A 12,895-nucleotide genomic window follows, 5' to 3' on the forward strand; every position below is an offset into this window, starting at 1 on the left:
CCTCTGCCCCTCAGCCCCTCAGCCCCTCTGCCCCTCTGCCCCTCAGCCCCTCAGCCCCTCTGCCCCTCTGCCCCTCTGCCTCTGCCTCCAGGTGCTGGGATTAAAGGAATATGCCAGTTTAAGCTGTTTTAACTCAGAATTGAGTTGGCTGTAATAAAATTAACTACACTGAGAGTATTTTGGTGGATGTGTGCATTTGTTTTATAACATTTATTGAACATAGGGTAGCAGCACTTTGTTTTTTTGTTTTTGCATGTGGGAATATATGCTGATCAAGCTTTTGCCTTCAGAGATGTTACACTCTAATGAGGTATTTTGGTCAAAAAGAACTGGAAGTTTAAAGACATTGAGGCCTAAGCAGGCTTGCATTTGGAGACTAGCCATAAGGCCAAGGGAATTAAATATTGCTTTGTTAGCAACAAAGGTTGAGGGAGTATTTAGGCCGTAAGAACAGAAGTATATTAGGGAGTCAGGAAAAAGTGTGGTGTGACTTTAAGGTCTGTGACGTAATACCTCGAGTCCCCTGTGGCTGTGCTGTGGAGACAGCAGTTCAGAGGTGCAGATGGGAATAGGGGGGACTACATGTGCTATAATCCTGGTGGTGTGTGAGAGAGGAGAGGCTGTAGCAGAGCCAGTTGGAGAGTGTGCATTATGCCCCCATACAGGGCATGCAGGAAGTCATGGGGATAGTTGCTAAGATACAAAGCCTCCATTCTGGCTTAACTGTATAAGATTTAAAGTGTAATCATCAGAAAACATTCTTTTTTATAGGCGGAGTATGTCCAGCTCGTTACTGAACTTCGTATGACAAGAGCCATTCAGCCGCAGATCAATGCGTTTTTACAGGGTTTTCATATGTTCATCCCACCTTCCCTCATTCAGCTGTTTGACGAGTATGAATTGGTAAGGAAGAGCATGTTCTTTCTCGTACACCAGAGCGCAACCTGTGGCCACCCAGAAATGCTTTGCGTGCTGAGGATGTCGCTTAGTCGTGAATGCTTGTTTGCCTCACAGTTAGCACACAGAAGGCCCTGGGCTTCATCCCTAGACCTGTGAAAAGGAAAAGCAGTAGTAATTCTGGAGTACTGACTGGGGTATTTTCAATAAGGCATTATTGTTCAGAGCTGTGCATAGAAATTTATAAGCAGATAAATGGTTTTACTTCTCTTAAACTGAGTAACCTTATGGGCTGGTGAGATGGCTCAGTGGTTAAGAGCACTGACTGCTCTTCCAAAGGTCCTGAGTTAAATCCCAGCAACCACATGGTGGCTCACAACCATCTGTAATGAAATCTGGCGCCCTCTTCTGGAGTGTCTGAAGACAGCAACAGTGTACTTACATATAATAAATAAATATTTAAAAAAACAAAAAAACAAAAAAAAAACTGAGTAACCTTATTAAGAGTTCCCTTAGTGAAATGTCCATGTATGATGGAGAAAAATGAAATAGAGTTTTTAATGGTTTTGACATGGAAGATGTTGAAGTCCTGTCTTCCCAGAAACAATGTATTCTACATTGTTCCTCAAATTGTAACTTGGATACATGGGGGTAAAGGATACTTGTACCTAAAGAGCTAGAAAGGGCTTTTCTTGTTGTATTTATGTATCTTCTCCAGTGTTTGTTTTAATGTGTGTGTGTATGTGTGTGTGTGTGTGTGTGTCTGCTGTATAATTTTTATAATTCTCTATTTCCATGCTGTGTGTAGTCTACTTTCTTTGTTGAAGTGCCCAGTCAATGTTTGGTTTTGTCCTTCAATTTGCCTGCCTTTTACTGTGACCTAACAGAATTTATACTTTTATGTTAATGTCTATTTTTGGCTGTTTCCTTTTTCTTATCATTAATAAATTATTTTCAAACTTTTTGATCTGTCTAAAAACTTAATAAGACACAGTATTTTACTTTTCTTATTTCTGTGACAAGTACCTGGCAAATGGGAGCTTAAGGGAGGAAAGGTGTATATAATTGGATCATGGTTTGATGGTGTATATATATATATATGTACTTAGTTCATTTTGGTGGGGAAGACACAGAGGAGGGGTTGCTCCTCACTGTGGTAGCAGGAAGATTAAGGATGCTTGCTCACATCTTGGCAGACCAGGAAGGAAGACAGCGACGGGTTGGGCCTAAAATAGGGGCCTTATCCAAATGCTAAAGCTTGCTCCTAGCTGCCCAGTTACTGCAGCTGAACACTACTTTTTAAAGGTGTGGGGACCAAGTGTGCAAACACAGAGTCTGTGGAGGGCATTTTAAAGTCAAACCAAATTGCCTTCTTGTTTAAAAAATAATAATTAAAACCAATTCTAGATCATGGAAAAATGTAACATAGTATAACATTTTCTAATTAGTATAATTGTGCCTCAGTTTTACTGAATGTTAAGTTTTGAAGGGTTTTTGTGGTCTTATTTTAGCTATAAGATTATTGTTTTCATTTGACATAGATTTTTTTTTTGTTTAGTTTTATGTCACCATTAGCATTTAAAAACAAATAGTTACTTGAGAGGCAGCGGCATGTGGATCTCTGAGCTTGAGGCCAGCCTGGTTTACAGAGAGTCTCAGGACAGCAAAGGCTACCCAGAGAAACTCTGTTTCAGAAACAAAACAAAACTGAACCAGAAATAGTTAAGAATTGTTTGTGGACATGACTGGAACCTGAATTTTGATGTATTATACTTCAGTTAAATTAGCTTTGTGATGTTCAAGACAGAATGTTACTTTTTCTGTCTATGTATATGAACAAAATAAATTGCAGTAGAAGAAATAATTGACAAAATGTTGCTTGGTGATAAGCTTCTAATTATATGTATGTTAGTAAATTAACAAATATATTAAACCAGCAGCCAGATTAAGTTATAAAAACCCTACCACTCTAGATATCCTTTTGTCTTCTAGTCACTGTCCCTCATGGAGAAGAATTACTCTCTGAGTACTAAAACCGTAGCTTTAACTATCTGTAAAAGAAAATACTTGTTAGCATAGTAATGGGTTTCATCTTATTTCCATACATGTACATTGTATATTTTGATCATATCCCCCCATCCCCATTATACTTTCTTATCCCCCTCACACTCCTGTTTTCCCCTTTCTCTGTCCAACTGGCCTTTTTCCTTTTTTCTTTTTTTTTGGGGGGGGGGGGGGGGGGGGGGGCGGGGGGTGACCCATTGAGTTTCCTTAAGATTCTATGCAGGTGCTTAGGCACTTTATTGGTAGCTACACCCTGCTGCTAACTGCAGACACATTCCAAGGAAGAAGTGGGGTTGGTTCCAGGAGCCTCCACACTCCAGGACAGGGTTTGGGATGGCCCAACCATATGCAGGTCTTATGTAGGCAGTAATTCCTCCTTGTGAGTTTGACAGGTCATGCCCAGAGCTAAGCAGTTCACATCACTACTCACTCTGTTCTCTGGCTGGTACGTATCTTCTATCCCTTTTGTCTTGTTTCCCTGGGCATTAGAAGGGATGATAAAGATGTTCCATTTATGACTAGACATGCAATGCTCACTCATGGATCTCTGCAGCCATTGTTGATGTGGGCATAAGGAAGCTCCTCTGACTAACATTGGCAGTAGCACTGATCTTATGGGCATAAACATTGGTATTTAGAAGGCAGTATGATGGACGTGTCCCTCCCATCCATTTAGTAAAACGGTCACAGTCACTTGTCTCCTAGCCACAGTTGGGGAATGGTTTATTGTACCTAATGTGAATTCACTCCTTGTTGAGGCATGGACCGCAAACCCAGCCACAAATTGGTTAGGTGTTCCTGTAGAGTCCTTGCTCCTCTTAGGACTTATTGTCAGTGTAGAGGCCAGAGGGCAACTTGTGAGAATTGGTTTTCTCCCCATCTGCCTGGGTTCCAGGCTTGAACTCAGGTTATCATGTCTGGCAGCAAGTACTTTGATCTGCTGAGACAACTCTCTAGCCCTTGTCATTTCCTTACTTTGTTGTGTCTATATGTTATTAGCATCAGGCTAATACAGGTTTGTAAAATACGTTTGATAGCGCCTGCCCCCTTTACTATTTTATGGAATAACTGGAGAAGGTTTGGTGTTAGACCTTTAAAGGTGGTAGAATTCTGTAGTGAACCCATCTGGGTGTACACATTTTTTATTTGTAAGTTTTTAATTTCTGTTCTCATCTTGTTCCTTGTGACAGATATGTTATATTCTTTATCTCATCTTATTTTAACTTTGGTATGTCATTTGTGTCTAGAAATTTCTCCATTTCTTCTAGATTATCCAGTTTAGTGTAATATGTTTTCAAGGCACGTCTACCGTTTTCTGGGTTTAATTGGTACCTGCTATAATCCCTTCCTTTTCAACCCTGATTTTACAGCTTGAATATTCTCTTATCTTTGCCAAAGGTTTCTTTATTTTGTTTATATTTTCAAAGAATTAACTCTATTTTCTTGATTCTTTGCATTTTTAAAACTTCTATTTGAATGATTTCTGCCATGATTAGAGATCTTATTTTTTATTATTATTTTTAACCTTTAAAATTATGTGTGCTTGTGTGTGTGTGTACATGTGTACTTGTCTGTCTGTTTGCTGTGTTGTGCACGTGTGTGCATATAGAGGTCAGAGCATTTTGTGAGAGTTCTCCTTTTACCATGTGGGTTCCTGAGATCCACTTGGCTCCTAAGGTGTGGTTGCAGGTGCCTTCCCTCCTCAGCTCTCTCTCTCAGTGTGGGTGTTCATAGCTGTGAGCTCTCTTAGGATACTTTCATTGTATCCTGTAACTTTTAAAATGTATGTTCATTCTCTTTGAACATTAGGAAGGTTTTTCTTTCTTGATTACTTTAGTGATCTGTTCATTGTTTAGTACTGCATCATTTAATGTTCATGAGCGTGTGTATCTTCTGTAGTTTCCCTTGCAGCTTTATTCTATTATGGTCAAATAGAGTGCAGAAAGTTATTTCAGTTGTGTGTGTGTGTATGCATGTGTGTGTGTATGCGTGTGTGTGTGTTGAGAGTTGCTTTGTGTCCTATATATAATCTATCTTAGAGAAAATTCTGTGGATTGCTGGCAAAATGTTAGCTTCAGTGTTTGGAAGTCGTCCACCTGATCTAGGATGTCAAGCGCTTCCAATGCTTTTGTTCTGTTGATGGCCAGTGCTGTGCAGCAGCCCAAGGGGAGAATTTTACTTGCTTCTCTACTATTGGCTGCTGCCCTGAGTGTGACATTTTTTTTCCCTAGCTGTTTAGAATGTCCCTTGACTTTTCCCATACCTCCCTATACTCCAGCTTTCCCCAACTTATTTTCTTGAGATTTTGGCTAAGTATACCTGAATGTTGCCGTCTGTGTTGGATTTGGCAGGTTTATCTATTTTGAAAATAAATGTAAATGGAAAAAAAGTGTTTTGTGGTTATCATACATATTGCTGCACACAATTATAATTCACTGGATAGTATTATGTTGTCTTTTATACTCTTGAACATTGACAGGGGTCTTTACAGTTCAAGGGTACTGAACTAGTTGTGCTGTAGTTTTTCCTTATCAAAATATGTGCATATGTTTTATGTACATGGAGTTATAGAACAGGGATATGCTACATCAAGAAAGAAAACTTTTTACAATTTTGTTTATGTGAGGAGAAAGCATATAGTTGCTCCAAGATCTGGCATCAGTTACTATGGATAGAGAGCCCAAGCGGTGGCCAGGGTTACCCTGGGATATCTGTAAGCAGTGACACTTAGAAGGCTTGTGCCAATGTCTGAGTGGTTATCATCCCATTGTGTGCTGCATCTGTGATGCCAGAATACCAAAACACCAAGTCATGGATTCTAGGCATTCTAATTTCTGTGACTCTGGTTCCATTAGTGTGGCCTCTATGTTTAGATTATGTGTGCATCTGAGTATGCACACATTTGTAGTTTTTTATTTGTGTTTAGAGGCAGAGTTTCATACAGCCCAGGTTGGTCTCAGCCTTGTTGTGTAGCTGAGGATGACTTGGAACTCCTTCCTTCTGTCACCTCCCAAGAGCTGAGATTACAGGTATGGGCACTGTGCCTGATACTTTGTTGTATCTTAAAAAGTTTAGTTCTTTTAGTGTATTAAGAATAAATTATTGTCTAGTTGTGGTGGTGCATGCCTTCTAATCCCATCCCTCAGGAAACAGAGGCAGGCACATCTCTGAGTTCAAGACCAGTTAGGACTACACAGTCAGACCCTGTGTTATTCCCCTCCTAAGCCCCTCTCCCAATGTCAAGCAATAAATTATTGGAATTTAGTAATATTTTTGCTATATGTACTTTTTATTTTGAATTTCCCTTTTATTATTTGTCATCTTAATAACTTTTCATTAGTTATTATAGGTATTTAAAGAAAAAAATCATTAAATGTTATGGCTCTAGTGGTGGTGGTACCTGGGAGAATGGAGCCCATAAACGAGGTGGACTAAAGTTTCATGTAAAGTTTCATGTTTATTCAGAGCATCAGACAATTTATACTCTGAGGGTTAAGGCATGAATAAAGTGTACAACAGAAGGGCAAGTCACACATGGCAGACAAGCCTCATGTGACAAAAGGGTTTTCCATAGATCCGCATAAACAAATAACAATATATTTCCACTACACCTGGGAGGAGCATAAAAACACAATCCATGTAAACAATTTAAAAACACAGAACAGTTTCGTGTTTTACAGGAAACTGAGGTCACAAGACTCTTGCCTTGGTTTCTTGGGTTTTTCTCACAAGCACTCAGAAGAGTCCACAGTGAGACTCTGTTTCAAAAAACAAAACAAAACAAAACAAAACAAAAATCAATTTTCCCTTTTCCTTAAATTATAGCAAATATGATAGTTATAAAATAGTTAACATTTTGGAGAGTGCAGTTGCAATATTATTATTCCTAATTATTAATTATGGAATCTTATCTTCACTTTAATACTAAAGTGAAGCTTTAGTCTGAGAAGAGGATTAAACTGGTGAATTGTGAGAAACATGCAAAATTCATGCAGGTGCTCTTTGGTAGATCTGTGTCAGGGGTTCTGCAAGGGAGCAGAGCTTTCTCAGGTGGGTCATGTAAAGGAGCCTTAACAAAGGGGCCATTAAAGCAGTGTTTATAAGGAATAAAGAAGATCTGGCTGAAGTGGGAAGCCTTTGTTGAGGCTACTGTTGAAAGAGACAGCTAGAAGAGATGTAGTGAAGGGTCCTGTGTGACAGAGAAGTGTCCAGGAGACGCTCTGTGGACTCCTCACAACAGAACAACAGCGCAGAAACCTGAAGGGAGCAGACCTTTGGGCCCTACCCGAGCTTCTCAGTGCCTCAGATCTTATCTACAGTTAGTCAGCAAGAAAGCCAGTCTGCAGAGTGTGCCAAGGGTGCTAATTGAGAGTCGGTCGGGAGACTGGCAAGGACCAACAGAGCTCAAGTATATGACCTTGGGATGATCTCCTTCAAAAGAGCTTTTGCTTATATGGGTTATTATACCAACGGATATTTGCTGTACTTGAAATTAAATTAGAAGGGAAATGTGCTTTGTTAATTATGTTAATGTAAATGACATTTAGAAATAAAAGCTAATCTAAGAGCAGAACAAAAATAATGACAAAGATAACACAGTTTTTGCAGATTTGGGATGCCTGGCTAAATATCTCATATCTGGATTCTCATAACTGCTTCTGTGTATGATCAGTTGTACTTCATTATTTGGCTGAAGTATATGAAGAAAATCCAATTTCATATGGAAAATATGGAAAAGGGCCAGTCGTCCTGACCAACTGAATAGACAGAGTGCTCAGACCTTGCCTAGATTGCTTTTGCTAGAACATATGCTGCCCTAGTTAGATATATATTTATAGCAGTCGTTGTAAGTCATGGCCTTGAAGTGTGTTCTCAGTCCCTGTTAAAAGACATGCATCGCTCATTCCCTCCCCTCACTGTAGAGCTTCCATCTGTGAAACGTGGGCTGATTCAGAGATACAGACATGCTTTTCCTTCTCTTCCCTCGAAACACCTGATGATGAACATTTTGGATTTCCTGATGTAACTTTTAGTTACATGTAATAGATTTATGTGTTTGATGATCTTGGACAAATGCCAGTCATGTATTTAGGAGTACTACCAATGTTGCTCAGTGGTTGTGTGCTTGCCTGGTTATATACAATGCCCCTGGGATCCATGCCTTGCACGGCAGACAGAACCACTAGAAAATAGTCTTGGTTGTTTTGTTATTATTATTGCCTTGGAGAAGATTGACTTCAAAAGGTCTGAGTTACTCCAAAATAGAATTCATATTTTTAAAATAAAGAAAAAAATGATTATTTCTTAATGAGCTTTTCATTTGCATAATATTTAGACTTTTATGACATTTTCATGTTGAGAATATGACCTGGTGGGATTTAACACATTTATAGAGAATATTAAAATAAAAATAAACTGAGCCAGAGGGAATACTTACAGAATTGTGTACATAGAAACCTTTGTTGCAGATGCTTACTATAAATACAGGCGCTGCCATCCTTTTTATGTTTCAGATCGCATCACAGTGGATCCCCATCCCCTCATGCCGTATTTGAAATGTCACTGTGGCAGGTTCCTCCTTATGTAGCGCTTATTATTGATGATAATGTAGAAACTGTCACAGACGTAAACCAGGTTTATATGGGATTAGATTCTAATTAAGGCAAATTTACTATTTAAATGTAATGGCTTTTTTTTTTTTTCCCAAGGAAGATTAATGAAATATTTTTCTTCTTCCCCAAAGGAGCTACTGCTTTCTGGCATGCCGGAAATTGATGTAAATGATTGGATGAAAAATACAGAATACACGAGTGGCTATGAAAGAGAAGATCCAGTTATTCAGGTAAAATCTCTCTGGAGCTTAGAATGAAGTTAAGTTTGCTATTTAATTTTGTAAGCTTTTCAGCTCTATTGGATGGAAGTCTACATCCATTAACAAAGTAAAGATTTTGCATAAATTCTTCTTTGGGGATATTGCACATGAAAGCCTTTTGTGAAATCATCTTTGATAAATGAGTTTCAGAGAATAAAATGTGCTTTATGAATATTGCATGGTCTCTGGTTCTTATAAGTCTATGATTTGCTCTGAAATGTGAGCTAAATTGTTGTTATTCTTGGTAGTGGTTCTGGGAAGTTGTGGAAGACATAACTCAAGAAGAGAGAGTACTTCTCTTGCAGTTTGTTACTGGCAGGTAAGAAGAGCCTTTATGATAACATTGAAAGAATTTATTGTATTTCATTTCTAATGACCAAGACAGTAAATCAGAGAGAAAAACAAACAAAATGAAGAGTCATTACTCTGTCTATATTTTAGGTATTAAACAAATGATTATTTAAATATTGATGACAAAATATTTATAGTAATGTTAAATCTTTAATATATTTTATAAACCTGAATTTTTAATATCTTATTTGATTCAACAGTAAAGCCACTCAGTTTGTATGGTTGCACACACACACACACACACACACACACACGTGCACACACAATCTTTGTCTATCACATAGTCTTAGTTTGGGTTTCTGTTTACAATGACCAAAAAGCAAGTATGAGAGGAAAGGGTCTATTTGTCTACATGGTGGTCCATCACTGAAAGAAGTCAGAACAGGAACTCAAACAGGGCAGGAACTTGGAGGCAGGAGCTGATGCAGAGGCCATGACAGGGTGCTGCTTATTGGCTTGCTCCCCATGGCTTGCTCATTTTGCCTTCTTATAGAACCCAGGACCACCAGCCCAGAGATAGCACCACCCACAATGTGCTGGGCCCTCCCACATAAATCACTAACTGGGAAAGTACCCAAAAGGTATGTCTACAGCCTAAACTTATGGAGGCAAATTCTTAATTGAAGTTCCCCGCTCTCAGATGACTTTAGCTTGTGTCAAGGTGACATAAAACCACCCAGCAAACACATGAATACACACACACACCTGCACATTGTTTGCACATAGCAGTTTTCTCTAGTTCTTATTGATTTTTTAAAATGTATTCATAGCCTGTATTTGTGTGATATATTTTTTATATATTTAAGAATTCTAGATATATGACATCAAAAATAATAGATGATAGTAAACTAGTTGACTTAAGCCGTTTTATTTTTATGGACTATGCCTCAAAAATTTTTATAATATAATTTCATTTATTTATTTCTGTTTATGAAAATGTTTTTTTCAAAAGTCAGGAAACAGAATATTACTCCACTATTCCATCAGTAGTAGCTATTATATAAAATTTAATGTATTTACTTTTTAGTTTTTGTGTATTTAAAAATATTATGAGTGTTGTATTAGTTTGCTTTCTGTTGCAGTGAGAAAACACTGACAACAAGCAGGTTGTGGGTGAAAAGATTTATTTGGCTTCCTGGTCACAGTCTATCATCAAGAGTACCCAATAGATCTGGATGAATGCTGCTTACTGGTTTGCTCTCCATGGCTTGCTCCGCCTGTTCTCCTGTTCAACCCAGACTACCTTGAACCCCCACAGTGGGCCCATGTCAGTCACTAATCACGAAAATGTCCCACAGACTTGTTGCCTACAGGCCAATTTGATAGAGGCATTTTCTCACCCAGCCTTGTATCATCAGATTAATAAAATACCAATGATCACAAGTGTGAATATATATCGTATGAATTTGAAAGAGACCATTATTTTCTTATTTTACAAGTAGTATACAACAATTTTAGGCAATTTGGAAAATGAAGAACATGAAAAAAAATGACGATCCCATGAGGTAATCTCCAACACCCAGAGGTGACCACTCTGATGTGTTTATTCCCTGCTCTGTCTTTAAGTCATATAAGGTAGGAAGCCAGGTGAAGCCACTTTCTGATCAGGGTTTAATGAACTAGTAAGACATGATTATTATCGGATTATAGACTGAAGATATGAAAGAAAGCCTTGTTAAATTTGTTTTTGCAAGAGTGCTAAGAAATGTTCAGAGATTTGAATAATTTAATTAAAATAATTAAGCAGCATATTTTCTAAGGCTAGATCATTTATATAGATAATCCAAAAAACAGACAGAATAAACAGGCTACTCACTTCTATCTCAATCTCTTAAGATAGTCAGTTAGCAGTTGTATTATTACTCTCTATATGTAACTTTTAATTTTCAAATTTTCTTTTATAACTGTTTGAATTTAGTAGTGTTCCTTTTATAGATTTATTTAGTTTTAATAGCTTGTCTGTTCTCAGATCTTAATCGTTATTGGTAAAGTTTTCCTGTTTGCATATAAGGTTGTAAAAACTGAGGAATTGTAATGCATGTATTCTTCTGGAGCAGTGTATTTATCCAGAGGCCTGTGTTGGACTGGGGATGTAGCTGAACAGTAGTAGGAATTTGTCCAGTGACTTCGTAGAAACTCCCTCCAAATTACACCTACAGAAAACAAAAGGAGTATATTAGTTTTTATACCTTGGAATCTATAAGAGTTCATAAAGGTATCAATATTGATATTGATGGGGAATGAGAACATAATTCCTGTTTTTTTCCCTATTGGCCATGCAGGAGAGTGAACTGTTTTGTTTTGGTCCCCCCCCACGTCCTTGCCCTCCTCTTCTTCCTTCTCCTCCTCTTCCTCCTTTTTGTTTGTTTGATTTTAAGAACTCCATCTGTAGATCAGGCTGGCCTCAAACTCAGAAATCCTTCTGACCCAGCTGCCAGGCTCAACTTTTTTTTTTTAATTAATCAGCACAATGTTTGTGCATTTGAACTTTGTTAGTATAATTTAAATTTTTGCCCATTATTCTACTCATTTAAAAGATTAATGTTAAACACCTTAATACATTAATATTAATTCTACATGTATTTTTGTTTATCATTTTTCTTTTGAGTTTAACATATGGAGTTTAAATAATTTAAATTTATAAGCTGAAAATATTAAATTACTGTTAGCAAATAATCAGTATTTTATATAGATATTGTATTCTCTTTTTTTTTTTTAAATTAGGTATTTCTTCATTTACATTACAAATGCTATCCTGAATGTCCCCTATACCCTCCCCCCGCCCTGCTCCCCTGCACACTCACTCCCACTTCTTGGGCCTGGTGTTCTCCTGTATGGGGCATATAAAGTTTGCAAGACCAAGGGGCCTCTCTTCGCAATGATGGCTGAATAAGCCATCTTCTGCTATATATGAAGCTAGAGACATGAGCTCTGGGGTACTGGTTACTTCATGTTGTTGTTCCACCTATAGGGTTGCAGACCCCTTCAGCTCCTTGGGTACTTTCTCTATCTCCTCCATTGGGTGCCCTGTGTTCCATCCAATAGTTGACTGTGTGCATCCACTTCTGTGTTTGTCAGGCACTGGCATAGACTCACAAGAGGCCGCTATATCACAAGAGGCCTTCAGCAGAATGTTTCTGGCATGTGCAATAATAGTGTCTGGGTTTGGTGGCTGATGATGGGATGGATCCCCGGGTGGGGTAGTCTCTGGATAGTCCATCCTTTCATCTTAGCTCCAAACTTTGTCTATGTAACTCCTTTTATGTGTATTTTGTTCTCTATTCTAAGGAGGAATGAAGAATCCACCTGTTGGTCTTCCTTCTTTTTGGTTTTCTTCTGTTTTGGAAATTATATCCTGGGTATCCTAGGTTTCTGGGCTTATGAGTGAGTGCATATCTAGTGACTTCTTTTTTTGATTGGGTTATCTCACTAAGGATGGTATCCTCTAGATCCATCCATTTGCCGAGGAATTTCATAAATTCATTGTTTTTAATAGCTGAGTAATACTCCATTGTGTAAATGTACCACAGTTTCTGAATCCATTCCTTTATTGAGGGACATCTGGGTTCTTTCCAGCTTTTGGCTGTTATAAATAAGGCTGCTATGAACATAGCATGTGTCTTTTTTTTTTCTTTATTTACATTTCAAATGCTATCCCGGAAGTTCCCTATACCCCCCCACCCTCGCCGCCCCTGCTCCCCTACCCACCCA

General features: G+C 38.2%; 1 protein-coding gene across 1 annotated transcript in view; it reads left to right on the forward strand.

Annotated features, from left to right (window-relative positions):
* Hace1 (HECT domain and ankyrin repeat containing E3 ubiquitin protein ligase 1) overlaps positions 1-12,895 on the forward strand; it is a 118,143-nt gene that overhangs the window by 94,072 nt on the left and 11,176 nt on the right. The window contains exons 20-22 of the mRNA XM_021204341.1: positions 772-903; positions 8,705-8,803; positions 9,082-9,152. Of these exons, the coding sequence (XP_021060000.1) occupies positions 772-903; positions 8,705-8,803; positions 9,082-9,152 (302 nt within the window). The remainder of the gene's footprint in view (positions 1-771; positions 904-8,704; positions 8,804-9,081; positions 9,153-12,895) is intronic.

The sequence above is a fragment of the Mus pahari genome, chromosome 9, assembly GCF_900095145.1.
Source record: "Mus pahari chromosome 9, PAHARI_EIJ_v1.1, whole genome shotgun sequence".
NCBI lineage: Eukaryota > Metazoa > Chordata > Mammalia > Rodentia > Muridae > Mus > Mus pahari.